This window comes from Phalacrocorax aristotelis, chromosome 7 (genome assembly GCF_949628215.1).
Source record: "Phalacrocorax aristotelis chromosome 7, bGulAri2.1, whole genome shotgun sequence".
Classification (NCBI taxonomy): domain Eukaryota; kingdom Metazoa; phylum Chordata; class Aves; order Suliformes; family Phalacrocoracidae; genus Phalacrocorax; species Phalacrocorax aristotelis.
The window spans coordinates 4484456-4504932 of record NC_134282.1 but is presented as its reverse complement, the minus strand read 5'-3'; the positions used below and the strand labels follow the sequence as shown (position 1 = coordinate 4504932).

Here is a 20477-nt window from a genome sequence, read left to right as displayed (position 1 = left end):
CCGCTGGCCTCGCTGCCTCCCCGGCTGCCGGGAAGCTGCCAAGCCCGTCAGCGGAGATGCTGCAGTACTGCGGTTGCTTGGCTCGGCACGCGTCGGGAGCGGAGCTGCCTGTGAGTCACAGCTCTGCACCACTCGCTGCCCGCTTCCCTCCCCTTCTAACTGGCTCGAGTATTATTTTTATTATTATTCCTCTCTCCTTTCTTTCTTTTTTCCCCTCCACCTTGTTTGACTCACTGGCTGTTTCACTGCTAGCCAAAATACCTTCTGCTCAAGGGAGGGAGCTGCAGAGAGCGAAAGTCAGGGCTGATGGGGGAGCCTGCCAGCCCCAGCAAGCCCCACACGGCCGCAGGGCAGAAGCATGTAGGATGTGGACTTTTATTTTCCACTCATTCAATCACTGAAACTCCTTGAAGGAGATTTGCTAGTTCTCTTCAAGCTGCAATAACAAAGCAGGTTTTCACCGTTTGATTCACAACAGTGACTCAGGCTCTGAAAGCCTCCAATTTTCCATTAGCTCCTGGCTAACGGGATGCCTCCAATCTCACCCGTGGGTTCCTTTGTGCAGGGACTCAAGTAACCTGTGGCACAGGCTGAATACATTCTTTTTCTTCCCCTTTCACCTTAATTATTACACATTTCTTTTTTTTTTAATATTAAACTGAGCTCATAGAGCCAGGTAGACTAAGTGCCCCTGCTGTGGCACTCCTGCTGATACCTACGGGAATGTGCCTCCCCAAAAGCCGATGGGAACAGGTTCACAGCGTTGCTCTCCAGATACCACAGCTCAGTGCAAATCTTTGTGCTACGAGACCATTTCTCAGGATGACGCTTGATGCAGATGCAGTCTGGGGACGTGCTCCAGCAGGGACACGGTGCCCCAAGTGACAGCTAACTTGGCCATCGGCATTGCAGTTGGATGCACAAACGTGCCAGGGTTTGAAAAGGCAGAGGCTTGTACATCATCCGCGTTCGGTGTTTGCACAGGACCCGCCACGTCCCAGCTTAGGGAAGGAGCTCACGGGCGGTACAAAAGTTAAGCGTTCATTGTGAACACACCATAAAAAGATGTATTTGAAGCTATTTGGAAAGAGCAGATGCCACCCACCTCTGAACATCTGATGGGCGCAGCCTAGGCACGCACACACAAACGCTTTAGGTCTTACCAGCAGCTGACAGGCAGCATCTAAAATCAACCAGGTAATTCAGTCTTGTCTCCCCATCTCAGATGCTGGCAGAGGGGTTGATGAGTTCCCTTCCAAAAAAGCGGTTTGTCCCATTCCAACAGCTTGTACACGCCATAGGCGCAGAAACAGAGATGCCACCAGCTGAGCAGAGCCAGGCCAGGCTCTGCAGAAAGACGTGTGCTGCTCTACTCGGCAGCTACTGTTTCAATGGTCAAGCTTTCATCCAGAAGTCAAAGCTACCCATGTACAAAGTGAACCAAATCAATTTTAAACAGTGAACCCCGTAGCACCACACAGTCACCTTCCTCTTTCGGAAAATGCTGCTCTTCACAAATGCCTTCTCCTTGTTGAGATCTAAGATATGTTTGCGTCCTCCATGAGAGACCACAGCCGGTGCCAGGCCCAGCAGATGCACAGGTTGTGTGTGATGCCACCAGAAACCATCCTGGGCCCAGCTGATCTGCTGCCCTCTCACTCAGCTCCCTCTCATCGATTATTCAAAGTATCCCCCATTCTGTTAAACGTGATCTCGTTCCTATGCCAAGCCAACCAAAACACAATTTGTTAGCATCAATTCTGCACCCAGGTAGGCTTTCTCCTCCGCTGCTGAAGGCAGACCAACATCTCTGCAGGATCTCGAGTCCTGGGGCCACAGCCAAACCTGCAGCTACCAAAAGGGCCTCCTTCCTTTGCACTATTTGCACCTGCAAAGGCTCTTTAGAGGATGGAGCAACTGGAAAGCTCATTTCCACCAGCTAACGGCCTATTCCGTACTGAACGTTGAACCTAAGAATTGCGGAGACTCGTCTGGTTTTCAGCAGCAGTTTCCCCTCAATACTGACCCCAAAGCCAGTTTCTCCTTCCCCGAGGACTCAAGGTCAGCCAGACCTTGGGAGAGGCAGAGGGCATCTGCTATAGGATGGTTTGTGCACGTACAGGGCACATATCTCAGGTGAACGGAGGGATCTGGATGCTCCAGTAAATGAGGCGGTCCTTACCCGAACATATCCTGCAACCCTCATGCCTCTTAGCCTATTTGCTAAATAAAATACAGTGTTTTCTGCTTCAGTTGAACCTCTGCTTTTTCCTCTGGGTGAAACTCTTCTCTTTCACAGTGTTTTCCACACATCCATGCCTTTTGCTAAAATCAGCAGTATATCTTGTGGTAGCCCCTAATGGTGGGCATCAATAAAACATGACCATCCTCCCAAGTCTTTTGTTTTCCAGTCAAACATATATTTGCTTTCTCCCTTTCAGTACTATTTTCCTCTAAGCACCGGCTCAGCTGGGGGACTTCTGCATCACCCTTGCAGGGCTGACATCATTCAGATGGATGTTGTAAGACCGCTCACCCCCAAGAGCGGCCTTACTCCTCCATCATTCGGAGGTGTTCATCTATTACAAACAATTTCCCTTCACATTTTCCTTCGCCGCTCTAACAAAACATTAACACCCCTGTCAGACGCATTATATTTGCTACCCGTTTTTAGGTACTTCTGCTCCACACCATTTTATTAGAAGCCTTCGTACCCATTAAGGCCTGAAAGAATGAGTGCCAATGGCCTTTTGTAGGTTAATCCACAAGAGATCAAGAGAGTGCAAGACATTCTGTCTATTCAAATTACTCATTTTACAGTATAATAGTACAATATGAATATTGTCCATTGAAAAAGTGTGTTAATTAGGACACTGGCAGTTTTCTGGACCGCTGCCACCCAAAGTAGGCACGCAGGGGTACATGACTATGCAAGTTGAGGTCCCAAATCGCTGTTAATGATAGCGGCACACTCAGTTCCACAGCAAGAGCCAAATAAGCAAAATTATTAATGAGGGAAACAACCTACAGAGGGTTAATGTTACTTATTTTTCCTCTACTAATTTCAGTTATTCCTCTTCCTAGAAAAACAGTATTTAACCAGACCACAAATAATTTGCATAGCGCAAATGTGCTAGCTGCTGGGAGGTTTTAAAGCAAACAGAACAAATGCCTCATTAATAACTAAGCGCCAAGAAATGCAGAAAGAATTTTGTACCAGACTACCAAAAACCATAGTAGCTTATTCTTCTGACACTTGCCTCAAATCAAACACTATGCTCCTTTGATAAGCCTAGTTTGGGCAGATGAGAAAACGGGGAAGGCAAGGTCCACGTATGTACGAGAAGGACACACACCTGGAGGTTATTATAGTTCATGCACAATTTTCTTATGCAGTTAAAGCTTCCACAAGCTCAGAATGGGGCCTGGTCATCGGTACGTTAATAGTACATAGACGATCTTTAACAGATATGATATCCTCCCTTTCCAGTTTCTGTGTTTATTTTTATCCTATGGCATGGGGGTGCAGTCTCCACTGTAGTTTGCTGATCTCAAGGTTAATCTTCATTTTCTGCTAGGAAAATGAAAGGTCAGCTACAGACCAGACACCGGTAAGGTCTCCCACACCCCCGGGTATGTACGGACCTGATGAATCGGGTGTCAGCAAGCATCCTGCCACAAAGGAAGCAAGCAGACGTACGGTCCTGGGTACTGCTGACCCTGAGACACCACCACCAGTTCCCCAAAATACCTGAGATTTGCAAAGACAGTTTCCTTCCACTGCGGAATAAAACCCAAACCTTTCTGAAGTTTTTGCAAGCATAAGATTTGCATCAAAGGGCCCGATTTTAATGAAAAAAACATAGGTTTTGTTTGGCTCTGGTGTTTTCCCAAGCCAGAGGAAAAGCACATTAGAGCCCTTGGACCTTGCTTGTTCTGCTTCAGGGGAGGTATTTTCCTTTGGGATCGCTCTAAGTTGGGAACATGAATCCAAGAGTCCCACCTGTGAAGCCACTGCCATGGTTATAAAGGGTTGAGTCCTTCTACTCCTCGGAGACGATGTAGCCAAAACTGATTTTCACAAACGAGGGTTTCTCAGCATGGTGGGACTGACAAAACTTACAGTATCACCTTCTTCAACACATTAAGAAATGCTAATTTTGGCTCACATCCATCAGTCAAGAGATTCAGTTTCTCTCGCAGGACCTTCAGCAATGCTTCCTAGCCCCGTTTACCAAAGCAGAAACTTGAAAACATCTGCCAGGACATGAGGACTTCATTTACACAAGCTCTCGATGCCCTGACCTGCAGTGTATCTCAACAAAAGCTGAAGCTTAGACGCCTTTTTGCCCCAACATAAACCGAGGCATCTAAAATTAAAGCAGACTCCTGCAAGCGTGCACGGCCAGCCCCTCTGGTCTGCCGATTCCCAGCCTGACACACGGGGCTGCGGATGAGATTTTGCGTGTGCACGTACACACACAGGCACGGGGTGACAGAGAGCTTTGAACACAAAGAGTGTAGGGCTGTTGAAGGCCATCAGCTGGAAGCAGCTGCAGAAACCTCTGATAATTCCCCAGGTTACTGAGCACTTTGCTGCTTAAACCCCTCCCTGGCCAGAGCTATCGCTTGTCACCCACCAAAAGCTAATCCTCTTTTTCCTGATTTCGCCTGTGTCTTCTCTTTTAACCCTCTCTCCAAGCGAGTGCAAAACGCCTTTAATCTCAATTTCAGATGTGCTTTTCATGATGTTACAGATGTGTTATCTGCAGCTGACAGTATTCGCCACCTACTTCTCCTTAAAGGACACGGCTTGACCTTGTAACAGCTTCCATGCCTCCAGCTTTAGAGGCTGAGCCTTTCTATTTGAATGGATCACAAGTAATCACTTTTCTATATCCACTATTAGCAGTGAACCAGCTACCCAGAGCGCTCCTGCTTTGGGTTTGTTTTTTTTCCCCCTCCAAATGCCGCATTTTTCCCAGGCAGAGACATATTATGGCAATTCAGACACTGACAACTGTGTAAATCACACCCAGGCAAAAGTTATTGATGACCTCATTCCAGTAAAGTATGAGATGATCAGACTGCCCCATGGTATTTTGATCATCCGAGAACCCTGAAATTGAAAGTCGCAGGCTCCATTTTGCTTGGAAATCTAACAAAAGGCATTAACTGTGACAAGAGGCACTTAGAGCATTTCTCAAATTATCTCATTTCACACCAGGAGTAACAAATACTCATTTTCTTTTATTAATACACTCTCCTTGCCCATAACTGTTCTCATTTTTCTAATTTTGAATTAGAATCCTTTCAAGTTATTGATCCCTTCTGCTAGAAATCTTTTCTTCTGCTTTTATTAGTTCTTGTACACAGCCTAATTTAAAAGATACGAACAGCGTATCCAACAGAACCACCTTTCTAGCAGACCTGCCTCACAGGAGTCGGTGTGATTAATCTCTCCCGTGCAACGCAAGTCACGTTCTGCAGCCCCAGCTCCTCCAACACCGCCGGCATGCTTAGATCAGTACTTGCACATCTTTTATTAAATTATGTAATTAGCTTATTTCTTCTCAAGTGCCTTCCCAAATAGGTTGTGAAGGGTCAACAATAAGGGAACAAAAAAAAAAAAAACCCCAAACCAACACTCTGAGTGTATGCTGGAGCTTTCAAGAGCGTTTGCTCTTCCCCACCATTGGGCTCCTGCCCACGCCAACTCCTCCGCGGGCTCACGCAGCCCGAGCGATACTCCCTAGCATCGCAATAGGGCTGAAGGCAGTAATTAGCAGTAATTAGCAGAGGCTAAGGCGCACGCTGCCATAGCTATCCAGGAGCCACATCCCCTCCCCAGGGATGCAGGCAGCCCTCGTAGCCCAGCTGGGGCCTCTCGGACCCTCACCAGCGGGCGCATCCCGCTGCCGGCGGCTCAGCCAGCACGAGGGATGGGGCTCACATGCTGCCCCCACGCCAGCCTCTTCCCCTACTGTATTTAAATCCAGCTGCTGACATGCTGAGTTCTCGCTAAACACAACCCCAGACACTGTACCACACATTTAGGGCTTCTTCGAGAAGGCAGGCAACAGATTTGGAGGAAGAAGGCTCGTCTTCGTCACATGGGCAAGCCGTATTTGTGCTCTTACCGTCAGCCCTTTTGCTAATCCATGTCCCTTGCTACATGACCTTGCTGGCTGCTGGCACCGCTCTGCATGCAAACCCGCACCTGCTGCAGAACAGCACGGGAAAGGCACCAATTTTCCTTAGTTGTGCCAAGTTTCAGCTCATACAGGCACATGCAAGAAAAAGAAAAAAGCCAAAAAAAGCCAACACACAAACCAAAAAACCACCACACCAAAAAAACCCAACAGAAAAAAAAAAAAACCCAAAACACCCCAAGGTAGCCATAAGGGAGAAGGAGGCTGCAAGATGGAGGTGCAGCCCTGGCGCAGCGCTGTACTGCTTAACCTGGGCAAACAAATACGCTGAACATACTCTGCAGCAAAGCTAAATGCAAGTGATTCGGAGACCCCAAGTCAACCCGGCCAAAGACACACAGAGAGCTCTAGAGCAAGCCTCTCCCTGCCCCCAGTGCCCTTCCTCGAGCAGAGAGCTGTAACCTGAATCCCCCATGCCCTGCACAACCCAGACGCCAGCACAGCAGCACGCGTGCAAATCCGTTTCCAGCCCGAGAAGTGACATGCCAGCAAGCGTGAAGGAACCACCCGCCCTGTCAATGCTGGCGTTTAAAGGCTAGACAGCAACAGACCTCGAACCCAACCGTTCCCGGCGGGGCTGAGCCCCACGGGCAGCCGTCACTGCTGGGGGGTGCACGCCTCGGACCACCACCCGGCCGAGCAGCCCCGCTGCAGCACCCACCACCCCCATGAGCCCCTGACTCCACGGATGCTAAAGGCAGGGTATCCCGAACACACCGCGACTGCCATGGCTCTTCTATCCCAGCGGACAATACTGGAGGAGCCCTTTTGGCAGATGTTCGGGGACCAGCTCACTGCTTGGCTGCTACAGGGTTTTAAGCAGAGTCTAAGCATTTTCTGCACAACCGGGAGGATTCACCTACTGGATGCTGCCCTTCAGCACCGGGGTCAAGACTTTGGTTTTCTGCATCTTGGCTGGTTTCATGACTACAGCACACACGATCTTTGCAAAGTCCCAAAGCGCAATTTTACGTTGCATTTCAGAAGCTTGCTCCTCTAGCACAAGATTTCCATTTTCTTTTGCAAACTACCCCTCATGTGAGTCCTACTGGCATTCGGATATGCAATTCATCTGGAACAGGCTATTTACAGAAATTCTGCTGAATTGGCTGTCTTTCTATTAGTTATGTAGACAAGAAAATCTTTGGCCTCAATCCTGGACCTGCTAAATTAAAGTGTGAAAGAGAAAATCTCTGAAGCACAGGAATGCATTCCTACCGTGCACCAGCAGCACTGCCCACTTCAGCTAAACCATAATTGCTCTAACAAAACAAGAGACTAATGGCAAGTCCAGTGGCATCTGCAATTTTTCCTAAGCCCTGATCGCCGCTTACATGTGAATTTCTACCTCCACAAAACATAAAGATGCATTTCCAGCTTTTCGTGTTGTCTGTAGGAGCTTCAAACTCTAAAGAGGTTTTTACGTGCCAGGCAGGGAGAGGGGAGGTTGGCTGGAGGCTTCTGACTGCTCAAGTTAGATACTTCATAAGACTTCATATTCCCAGCTAATGGTTTTGCTCAGGGACAAATCGCAACACCAATATAAGTATTAGCATAAAGACTTATCAACTGAAAGATGTGTCAGAGCAGAAACATCCTGTCTTTTCGGAAGAGGATGCAAAGCAGGAAAAAAAGAGTAAACTGGAAAGATTAAATGGCTCTCTGTCTGCATCTCACCACTGCCAACATGGGGCTGACTCCAGAGACCCTGGCAGGAGAGATGATGGTCTCTCCCAGCACACCCCCTACTCTTGCTGGACCTCAGCACCGGCACCAGCAGCGTGCCCAGGGACAGCACACTGTGCTACTGCCTCCCACGGATGCCACCAGCTGCTCAGCACTTGGAAGACCACACCACAGATGAAGGCTCAACTCCTCACTACACTTCGTAGGGATTTTTTTTTCTCTGTCATACAGAGGCAGTGAAATATTAGGATTAAACCTAGTAGGACTGAATGTGGATACATAGGTGTTGGGAAATCCGGGCAGAGACCTGAGCAATTAGTGCAAAATGGGACTGCTACCATGAATGTCCCACTGCAGGGGCTTGCTTTTCTTTCTGCTCCTTGGTGTGAAACAGACCAGCTTAAATCACAGCAGAGGTAAGTGCAGTACTGCTCCCCGCGGCCACGCCTCAGTCCTGGCTCTGCGGGGACAGATCCATCACGTGGAGTTTAAAAAAGAAAACGTTAAAAAAATAATAATCTGCTTAAATTTGTTTCCTTTGTCAGCGAGGTTAACATGTTCAACCCCTCCTCAGCAACAGTCACCTACAAATATATTTTCTTTTTAAATGCAAGCCAGCACCACCACACAGGCCACTGACCCACCTGCAGGCATACAGCCCCGCCAGCCCAACACCCTGGCCGTTACACCCTCGCTGGGAAAATCAAGGATAAATGGACAGGGAGAGGTAGAAGCCTTGGAATGAGCTCCAAGCTGTCCTTTCCAACCCTCCGTCTGGCACGCCAACCCCTACCTACCACTACAACAGGGTTTCTGGAGCAGGAGCTTGGATGAGAGCCCAGCAGCAGAGGCTCCCATCCCATTCCATCATCTTGGGGCCCCACCAGGAATCCCTGCAGATACCCCAAGGTTGCTTGTCCAGATGGAGGAACCACCCTGAAGTTCACGCATCAACAGTTATTTCAAGTAAAACACAACGCCAACCTGTGATGAACCAGTCACACCTTTTAACTAATTAGGAGGCATCCACGAGCTAATTTTTTTGTTCATGTAGCTGTTTTACTGTATAAGCCTGATTTCATTTGATCTGGATACCATGCAGACAAACATAAAATACATTTCTTCACACTGACCCTGTTAATAACTATTTCTCAAGGGAGCAGAACAACTGTAACGAGCTAACACTATTTGTTTATTTGGAACTCAATAGCTAGACTTACTGAAAAAATATCCCCACCCAGAACTAGCCGGAAAAAGAAAATTTAAAACAATAATTAAAATTTACACCAACCTAAGGCAACATCCACTGAAATGCGATCAGTGCATCGCACGTTCCCTGCAGCCGAGGTGGAGCATCACCTCCAGCGCGAGAAGCATGTCACGCTAACGGGTCCTACCCAGATAAGGTGCTTCTGCCTTCTGATCTTTAATGCCCATGGAGAGCTAACAAAGCCAGCACAGCTTCCAGACTGGGCTTGCAGGCAGCTTTGTAAAATTAGCTATGGGCATTTGAAATCCCAATCTCTGGCTTTTATGCAACTCCCTCCCCCTCTACAACCCTCATTTTTAAACACTCTGGGCCGGATTACCTCCCTGTCCCTCTTTGCCCCTGAGCATCCAGGTCATTTCAATATTGTTTGCTGTCAGGTTCAGTTTTGCAACGGATTAAAAGACAAAAAAAAACAAAAGAAAATTACCTGCAGAAGGTTATTCATTTTGGAAACTCACTCCCACAGGCTGCAAGCGCCCCTATACATCAGTAGATACCAGGACAGAGCAGCATCCCTCCCACTCCGGGGTGCTCCTGCCACCGATGCAGATGCGACCCTTGGTGAAACCCCCCCAGCCACGCAACCAATGTAACCCAACAACCCCGGAGGTTCCTACAGTCCCCGCGTCCAACTGCCACGCTCGAGCAGAGACGCGCACCAAGAGAAAGCCCACCAGCCCCAACCCAGCACCTGGATTTCCCATCCTCTTGCAGACCTGCGGGCCACAGCTGAGTCTCCTGGATGCATCCTGTACTTCGCATCCCCTCAGCTGGGAAAAGTAAGGTGACGCATGAAAAAGGAGCACGTACCGACACTTCAAGAGCACTGCTCTGCACCAGTGAAGAGCAAAAGATCTTGGGGGTGGGAGGGGTAACTTAAAGAATGCAAGTAATCCCTGGGATATGACACACAGGGGTCTATCTCAGCCCGGCCCAGGGTAGGTGAGCAGCAGCAGGGACCGGTGAGCCCCCAGCACGCCACCCTTGCCCGGGACGAGCGGCACCGAGCACATGGCCGGGGATGCTGCACACCCATGGGTAGGCACCGAGCCCCGCACCCCCGCCAGAGCATGGGGAGAGGGGTGGCCATGGCCATGCTTGTGGTACCACGCAGGACTCCATGGGCTGGGATCACCACAGCTCATGCTAACAAAGGCTCGGGTTCCCCTGGCGTGCCTCTCCAGCTGATTGCAGTGCAGTTTGAAGCCCTAACTGACCTCCTTCTTGGACACCTACGTGAGGAGCTGAGGGGGATGAGGGCTGGGGGACAAGGGCAGCATTGTGGGGATGGAGCTGGGCTCCTAGCCACACGCTTCCATAGGTACATTCAAACGCAAGAATTTAGAGACCTCAACACACACACAAAAAAATTTAAAAGACCTAAACAAAAAACAAAAGGAGCCAATCTGCCATTCTTATGCGAGGGGAGGAAAAAAAATCCACAACATTTGGAAGCAGGCTGTGTTTGCTTGGCACTTTCCATCTTTAGGTAATTAGTGTAAAGGGCTTCCCAGGTAAACCTAAGAATAAGCTGCAGATTTCAAGAGAGACACGCTTCTCTCTGCAGCAAGCCTTCAAAGCATAACCAGGAGAAGATGCAGAGCTCCAACCAGCTCCCCGTAGGTATCGCTTGCCTTCAAGTCTTCAGAGTCAGCTGCATCAAAATTTGAAAAGACATAAAAAATGACAAGAAACACCTCTGAAGACAAACACTCCGGCAACTGTGAACGCCTCCAATACACAGCCTGGGCCAATGTTCGCAGGCTACTGCTCCCCCATCCCCTTCTCTAAACCTTCCAAAAAGTCCTCCCTTGCCTTCTTAGCTGAGAGCAGTGCCTTCAGAGCCAGGAGGAACAAAAATACTTCCCAGCTCTAAAACCTACTTTTCAGGGCTTCTTTAGATTGCTTTGCTCAGCTGACATAGTAACAGCGAACTGCTGCTGTACTCTGCTCCCCTGGGAGCCAGCCTTACCGCCAACCTTTTGTTTTCAAAACGTTGGAGCAGGGACACCTAGCACACCATCTCCTCACGGATGGCTTTCCAAGGCTGGTACCACCAAGCAGCTCCCAGCTCTGCCCCATGACATCCCGGCGTTGCCCTGTTCCTGATTTTATGGGGAGAGGGGTGGGGACAGGGATGGGAAAGGAGAAGAGGGGAGTCATTTAGCCACGGTCACCGGAGAAGTCCGCAACAGTGCAGATTTGGTCCTAGGCTTCCTGTACGCTGCACTAGCCTCCAATTCACTAGATTAATCCTTAAATACTATAAACAAGTCGACAACAACAAAACCCAGCAGGTAGCAGCTTCTACTTAGAGCAAGATGCTCCTAATCTGCTTTTTATAATCCACCCGGAGTCTTACAGCATCCATACCTTACCCGCTGGCTACAATCACACCCTTATAAGATACTACATACTATGGTAAGATATTACAGCGAGCAGAGCAATGAAAACTTCAGTAGGACAAGAAGCTGCACCTCCCGAAAAGGAGGGCGATGCTCTCACATGGAATAGCCAGCTTTTCAAAATCAGGGCTATTTTCTCAACAGCTCCCCTTGTCTCCCAGGTTGAGGACTGCAGATGGTGGCTGGACGCCCACGTACATCGCCACGAGCAGACCCAAAGAGCCTGACCAAAGTCAAGGGACTCTGAGCAACCTCAAGAGCAGCCACGCAAGCACAGAGCAGCCTGACATGCACCAATTCCTCCTGGGGAGCTTGGAGACCTCTAGGCAGCAAGTCTTCCCAGATATCAGTATTAAATATGGCCACATGCATCCACATCCTGATCTTCCCCGACTGTCCTGCTGCAGCTCCCCTTGCGTAAAACAGGCCACACATCCAGCAGCACTGGTCCACAGCCATGAGACCTGCGGGTACTGGGGCTGTACAGGCAACCAGTGAATCGGCCCACTTTGTGTCCTCACAGGTGACCTGAGAAGAGAGGCCTGAGCTCCTGGACCAGTCATTCCTATAGGATAGAAGGCGGCGCTGGAAATGGTGCTTGCAAGGAACATCTTCTAATCCCCAGAAGTCAAGAAAAGGGTTCTCCCTCCATCCCTATCCATGCCTGGCACCCACACAAACAGTGTTGCAAGACCCACCACCACATCCCACATGCTCTGCAGCACCCCGTTGACTTTACTTACAATCTTCAAAGGTAGCTTTTTTTTCTCCCCCCTATGCCATTGCAGATATTTTTTTGCCCTGCGAAATTGTGCAGTTTTCCCAGAAGCAGAGCATCCAGTATCGTAACGGAGAGTGGACAAATGTCACTTCACAGACGCATCGGTCTGCTGCTGACCTTCACCCTGCCTTTCCCCATCACGAACTCCAGATGGAGGAAAAGGAAATAGATATTAAAAGGGAGGTAATACAGGAACATTTTTAATCACCTTTTATAACCTGCGTTCTATAGGATTGAAATGTAAAAAGCACCTTTCCCTTATATTATTCAGAAAGCAGCGAAGTTAATGTGACATATTGGTGCGTAGGTGTGTTGTGTGGGCTGGTTTCTTGTGGGGAAGGAGGGAGGGCTGAGGGCTCTCTCTGTGTTTCAGAGAAATGAAGCAGCACAAGATGTACCAGTTGCTCTGGTAACAAAGCTCTTTTTTTTTTTTCTTTTACAAGAGTGAAACATCATTTTAAGCATTTTCCAGTTAAGACTTCCTCGCCTGCATGGCAAAAACAAGTCCCCGTTTCAGAAATGCACACACCCCATTTGAGTCAGCAAAAGGACCTTCTCTTCTAGAGATGTTTTAACAACATAGGGAAGCTGATAAATTGAGGTCGCCCGTTTTCCTTCTGATAAAGCCACCACGAGTTATCACATACCAGTATGCCAGCCCAGCCCCTTCCTGTGACCCAGTAAGAGCTGATAAAAAGCCCAGCACCACCTGCAAGCCGGTGTGTAGGGGAGCAGCACAGACCCCCACCCCGGCGAGCATCCTCACACGACAGCACCGCCATCCTCTCTGCCAGCGCAGGAAGCCATCCCAGCGGAAACAATAGCTTAATATTTAATACTGTGCTTGTAATACGGAAGGATTATAGAGCAGCTTGTAAGTCTGGTAAATCCATTCACGCTCACACGGCCCACATGTGACCTTGAAGATGCTGGGCAGCTGGTGCCTGCCCACGCAGGTCCGTATCGGACGTGGATGTGAGCGGTCCCAGCCACCGCCAAAACCATGCCAGCGGAAAGCAGAGCCCTGGATGGGGCACGTCAGCTCGGCGCTGGTTAACTGCCCCAGTGGAGCAAGGTGCTTCCCTGCCTCAGCCCTACGGAGCAGGCTCTTAGCGCAGCACCAAATCATCAGGGAAAGCCGAGGAGCTACCGAAATCAGAGGGTACCAACCCCTCATGCGTTTGCCTCGGTCCAAGGCGACCATCGGAGCACGACGACGGATGGCTCTACGCACACGTGCGTGCCATTACACTCAGCCTGCCCCGCCATGCGGCAAAAGCAACCTCTGAAAAGGTCAAAAACAAAAAGAAGGATCCAAAGACAAGGAAACAACGCTAGAAAAACCTATCTGGCTCAACTGACACCCAACCTCACAGCACCCCAGTCCATTTTATAAACAACAAGAAGGTGGGAAAAGGCAAATGTTTACAACGCACCTCCAAACGCAATAGCTGGCGGTCCTGGGTTAGAGCTGTTTGTTTAGATCACAAGATGGTGGAGCTCTGAATTCCTTCGGTGGAAGGGAGCACCAGGTGCCCCCAGCATGCTCAGGACCACCACACAGCAGCCACCACCGCAGAACGGGTGTTTGGGCAAGGGGTGGCCAGCGGCATGACCCGGTGTGCGGGCAGCGCGCGTGGTTTGCATGCATTCAGCCTGGCCTCTCAAGGCACAGCAGTCAGCCTTCAGCTATAAAAGCTGTGTATGTAAACTAAGCTTAATTCTTTACAGCAACAATCCCCAGGAAACAGTAATTGTGTGCAGCACAGTAACTTCTTCCACACAGCTAAAAGCAACAGTGATTAATTATCAAACTATTGACCATCAGCCTTTCAGAAAGAGAGACAATAAAACAACTGATTATTAAAAACAATTAATGTCATTCTTCACTTCAGGCTAATTGTGTGAACTGCTAATAATGACCCAGGAACCTGCAGAGTCTGTTCTCACCAGGGCTGATGCAAGGGCCCAGCGCTTGATCAGCAGCAGCTGGGCCGAGCCAGAGCTCAGGCAAGCTAAACATGGCACAGACTGCACATGAGTTCTTTTTCTCATACCTCCCCTCAAAAAAAAAAAAGGTAAAAGAAAGATAAAAACCACCTTCTAAACGCCTTTCTTTACCATATTCACCTGCTACCCCGCCAGCCTGCAGCAGTGGGATACCCGGAGGTGCCACGAGGATGGATGCTGCTGCGCAGGGGATCGCACAAACAGCCCCCGGGAAGGCAGGACACATGTCACCCTGTCTCGTTCGGCACCTGCAAACTCTGGGACAACGTTACCGAGGACAGGCTTGTGCCTGGGACATTCTCAGGGATTTCACTTGGGGACCAAAGTGTCCCAGCAGCCCTGCTGCTCCCAGCTCTCCAGCAACAGATGACCTTGGATTTCAAATGCTTTATCAGCTTTCTCATACCTACACATCTCAGCATCTTCATCTACTGGGTCAAACCTGGGGGTTTGCCTCCAGGTGGATCAGCCCTGGCTTCTGGCAAATGCCAGCTGGGTAATAAGTAAACCCAAAAAACACAAGACCTCAGGATGCATTTCTCCATCCTTTTCCCCCACGTGCTGTACCCCAGACAGACACAACACAGTGCAGCGAACAGCAATTGCAAAAACCATGCCCTATTCAAATGGCTGCTTACCTTGGGCTGGCAGGGCACAGGGACAGCCTGTGGCCAGGCACCCTGCCTGGAGGTGCCTGGTGGCACCCCAAGATGGCTCCTGGGGGGTGACCCCAGCTCTGCCCCATCCTGTGATGATGGTGGAAGAGCTCCCTGGGGAGCCACAGCTGGGAGACTTGCAGCTTGCAGATCCCACACGCTCTAAATTAGAGCGTAGAGTACTGCTGTGTAATGGCTTAGCGATTATATGGCATTTACCAGCTAATTAAACAATCAATAGTTGTTGTGCAGTTATGGAGTTAGCCCACAGTACTGTATCTTGTACCCTGTAAAATAAAGCCTTGCTAAAGCTCTAAATGGAGAGCCACATCCCCAGGGCACTCAGCAAAGCAGCACTTGGCATCAATGACCGTTGTCCTCCTGGTATGGTCGGGAAGAAGCACGTGAGTATGTAATCTCAACATAATTTATTTCCCTGTTCAATGTTGTAAAACTACAAAAGATGAGATAGGCAAAGGTTACCATCTGACCTATTTACTGACTTTTTTTTTTTTTGCTACTGCAAAGGTTTGCATTAAAATCCTGCTTTGGCGACACCGTGCACGGGCCAGCGTGTGAACGCCCATGGCTAAGCAGGTCTAAAAGCACCAGGGGATTGCTTTGGCTTTTAACATATTCAGTGCACAATAAGCAGCCCACCGCATGTCTTCCCCCAGCTTTGTAACAATCTGTTGGAAAGGTATTTCTGAGGAAGCGTCAGGGCCACAGTGCTGTGATTTATACAGGCAATCTAAGCCTACACAGTATTTTAAAGACTTTTTGCTTGCTTTCTAATGCAAAGAAGAGATAAGCAGTAATAATAATGTTCTGGAATATCTGGAGCATTTCCTCACACTTTAGATAATGCTTTAAAGGATCTTAGCGATTTTTATGTTTACAGTTTTGCGTTCAGCATCAGCTACCTGCTAAAAAACACTGAGGCAATGGCTCAATTCCCCAAGTCCAACTCATTATATTCCTGTAAGTCATTTCTTTAAACACCTTAAATTAAAAAAAAAAAAAATCCAAGGACACAAAAATCCCCTACTGCAAAAGCTAGCGAGTTCTCAGTCTTTTACAGTTTACGATCTGTATCATTAGATGCAGGATTATTAGAAAATAAAGAAAAGCTTCCGATTCAATTAGAGAGAGAAAAGATAACCAGTGCGGTCCCTCATTAAAATAAAAATCAAGCTATTCACAAGAGATTGTTAAGCAGTGGACAAGGAATGTTATTTCTCTCTGCAGTTATCCAAAGTGAAGAATTTGTGGTTGGGGTTAGAGGAGAGCAAGCAGAGCAGGTCACTGCTGAGGGCTGCTGCAGCGTTCAGGTGTCCCTCGGGTACGGCCAGAGCCAGGAAGCATCACAGCGATGTTTTAACCTGCGGTCCCGAGCAAAGAAAGGCCTTTGCTTGAGAACACAGAGATCAATCTGAACAAGTTACCTTTGCCACTGGAGCACAAGCCTCAGAGAACAAGGCTTTGATATACCGAAGCATTGTGTACCACCTGAACAGGATCTTCAAATCATGACCCAGAAAGCAGGATCCAAGCAACTTGTGCAGTGAGCTCCATCCCAGTGGCCACGCTTTGGCAGAGGGGTGCGCTCCCTTTGGGAGCTCTTAACGTGCACCAGACTTGGCCAAAACGCCTCTTCTGTGAGCAAGAAGGCATGTGCTGTGGCAGGGGCTCCCCAACATCTCCAATGCAACAGATCCCGAGGTTAGCTCCATGAACCACTGCTCTCTGATGGCTCCTGTTACTGCGGCGGTACCAGACATTTCTCAGGCTCCCCACCGTGTCAGGCTGTGGTATCATTCAGTTGTCAGAGCAATGTAACTCCGCACTTTATCCCATGGGATCAATGGGAGCTTGGCACCTTGCACGTGTCCCTCCAGGTCCTGGGCAGGCCAGCTGGTTACCACCAGCACACCTGTAGCCTCCAACACAAATATGGCCATGCGGCGGCGTTAGAGCTGCCTGCTAAATCAGGTTTTCTTGGGCAAACGTCAGGGCTGCAGTCCTGTTTCAGCATACAAACGTAAGATGCTCTCCCCCAGCCTGGAATAAGCATCTCACTTCTGCCTCTTCCCCACGGGACAGCTGCTCTGCTCACTTCAGAGAGGGACCAGCCATATGAAGGAGAGGCGATGCTCACCCGGTGACCGCTCCTGGCAGAGAGCGCAGGGGTTGGACCCGCAAAGCCCAGGCTAGGAAGCCAGCACCAGAGCGGGCACCACAATGAACTACTCCTTCCATATCTAAAGATATAACTAGAGACACACACAGCCTCTGTGAGGACAGCGATGGTGTACTTTGGGTAGCACCAGTGCAGAGGGGCAGGAAAACGCCGGCCCCACTTGAGATGGGTTTGAAATGGCGGTAGAACAAGCATCTAATTACAGAGGGCACCACACCTAGGTAGGGACCGCTTCTAAAGCCTGTTTTAGAAGGGAGCCAGAAGGTCTGCGTGTCATGAAAGTTGATCCATTTGTTTTGCTGCAAGACATAAATACAGTGATGGTATCTGGAGGAAAAGAATCACAGACATCTTATTTCCGTGCTAGGTTTTAGGGTGGGACACCATAAACAGTTATGTATGCTTTTTATCAAAGTCTCCTTTTGTTTATAGAGTGGGTGCTATTCCAAGACTTCAGTTTAATAGAGCTCTGAAGTCAGTCTTAGCCTGAATGCATACCTCATACTTACTAATTTGGTTTGGACAGCAGCGCTCCTCCCCTCCCCATCACCATCCCGTCTGGCACTGCTACCAAGTGAATCACACCAAGGACAATCCGATTACTCCAGCAAGTTAAAAACAGTTAGGAGGAGGATGTTTTTCTCATATAGCAGGGAAAAAAGGGAACACAGAAGCGTTTGCCTCCCGGAAACCCTACACTTGGACGTTTCTGGGTGTTTTTCCCCCACTTTGAGGTAACACACAGACGCACCGTAAGAATCAAACACAGCAAGAGGAAACGCGATCAGCAGAGCCGTGCAACCAGCAGCGCCAGCACCAGCTAGCTTATTTCCCTCTTTTGCTCTCCACAAAAACATGACGCTTTCAAAAGGCCATTAAAGGCGCATAGTTTCCACTGATTGTTAGAAATATGCACCAGTTAGAATTAGGTCACCCTCTACCACTATTTTAGCAGCTGAGAGGAAAAACAGTTCAGAAGGGAGCTCCCATGGCGGGGAGCACATGGTAGAAAAACAACCCGTATCAGCGGGGAAGGCTCCCTGGAATATAACCTGGATAAGAACAGTTTAGGTGGAGGGTTTTTGCTCTTTTTGTTGTTGTTGTTTTTCTTTTTTTTTTAAAAAAAAAAAAAAACAAACTTATTCCAGTTCAAAAATTCACACATTTGAAACTCCGGAAGTTCCAGTTCACCTTCAGGTCACTTCAATCCCTCTGTCCTTGTACCGATGGGATTAGCCTACAGCAGTGGGACGATGGGAAACGGGAATTCAGAACAAATACTTCCTGACAGGTAGCTTGTTAAACACCCTTCTCTTCTCAGCAGGGGCAGCTCGCTGTCTTTTACACCTGACAGGCAAGAGCTGTGCCTTCCAAGGGACCAAGGAAGAGCACATGAATATATTCCTAGTCAGAAGAGAATATGGGTGTGACAGGTAAACAGGATCTATGTGCCTGCACACAAACACATGAGTACACATGTATTATGCCCACGCATACAGTTTTTGGAGAATGGAGCCCAGGGGAGCTATTGGAGCCCAGCAGACCCGAAATATTTGGCAAATTCCTCATGTCACGTGCCAAGAAACATCTCCCCACCAATATATTAAGTGCAGATAAACCCAGACTTGGAAATAATTCAAGATCATCCACAAAAACAACCCCACTATGATGACAAATTACAGAAATCCCCCAAGCTAGGAGGTGTTTGGGACCGGTGATATAATTTAGCAGAGGGTGGACGTTTTATACATTTCTGTACAGAACTTCATGTGTTTAAAATTCTGTTCTCCACAGTCCCCTCACTGTTCTCATCTGCAGAGCTGCTTCCAGATGTTTACAGAAATTTAAAGCAAGCCTGTTGACTGTTGTGTTTCTTCTCCTGCAGCAGGTTTCTGCTGATGGAACGGGCAGCAGCCAGCCTGCGTGCGAGCAGAGCACTAGACTGTAGCAAACTCATTTGGCAGCCTATTGCAGCTGTAAACTCAGCTCTTAGAAGAGATCGAGATTTATCTATTAAAGCACAGTCTTTTCGTGCTCTCCTCATCATATAATCAATAAAAAGCAAATGGGGGGAGGGAAAAAAAAAGTGATTTATTTTTTAGTGACAGTTTCAGAAGTAATATGGATTGCTTATTATAAGAGCTCTGAGTGGGACACGGTACTTGCACACAAGACCAAAAAGCCGGAGTTCAGCAAGGCTTCTTGTCAGGCCTGAAATAGGTCAAACCTAGCCAAGACGATGTGCTGGGATGCTCCATGTTCCACACATGGACAAGGCAGACGGGATCACTTCAGGTGGAACCCTTACCTTATAGACCTGCCCATAGGTACCATTGCCCACAAGCTCCACCAGTTCAAAGATTCCTGCAGGATCCTAGAAGAAGAAAAAAAAAAAAATGTAATAAGCAATACTTAAAGATTTCTGCAAAAATAAACATTCAGCAAAGATAGATCAACAATTCACTGACAAATGTTTTGAGTGTTTTAAGCTTTCCAGGCTGCCCAGGGATTAGCATTTCAGTGACGACGAGCAGAAGCGCGGCACTGCCCAGCAGCCGCCCTGCCGAGCCCTCCCGGCGCGGGCAGGCGCAGCACTGCCGGCAGCACGGCTCTGCCCACCTCCAGCATCTGGGCTGGGAGATGCCAGGCTGGCGCCTGCGAGCAAGCACTGATCCGGCTGCTGTCATCTGCTTCAAATGCCAGCGCTCGGTGTATGTTTTAAATGCAATAGCAGTTATTTGCTATTACAACCTAGGCTTTCTAAAGCATCAGCTTTGGAATTAAACAAGCGAATTGGTGGGATGTCACTTTTGGGGTCAAAACAGGCTTTTCCAGGTCTGTGCCTGAGGTCAGTAGCATTAGGTTACTTGGCCTAAGTGTCACATTTGGTTTGGTGCATCCTGACCACTGATGTTCTGGTTTGTCAGCTGAGACGTGCAGATCAAGGGCAGCGCTACGTAAGGACGCAAGGATTTGGAAGGCGGCACCGAAGCACCAAACCCATCCCCAGAACCCCCACCCGGTATGTGCCCAGCTAGGGGAAGGGCACTCGCACGCAAGCGCACACGCGTGCAGAAGCCGGAGCACACCCGCCGGCACAGTTAGAAAGACGATACACGCCGAGAGGTACGAGGGAGGGTGGGGAAAGAATACACTAGCGCTGCTATTTTCTCCTCTTGGTGGGTTTTCCCCTTCCAGAAGCTTTATTTATACTTCTCTTCTCCTCCTCCTTCTCCCGTACTCGTCACTCCAGTTTC

The 20477-nt window shown here is 48.8% G+C and overlaps 1 protein-coding gene across 8 annotated transcripts in view; it reads right to left on the bottom strand.

The window, feature by feature from the left end:
* TNIK (TRAF2 and NCK interacting kinase) overlaps window positions 1–20477 on the bottom strand; it is a 165689-nt gene that overhangs the window by 117403 nt on the left and 27809 nt on the right. For all 8 annotated transcript variants that reach the window (XM_075098479.1, XM_075098482.1, XM_075098483.1 and 5 more), the window contains exon 2: window positions 19529–19594. In XM_075098479.1, coding sequence (XP_074954580.1) covers window positions 19529–19594 — 66 coding nt within the window. The remainder of the gene's footprint in view (window positions 1–19528; window positions 19595–20477) is intronic.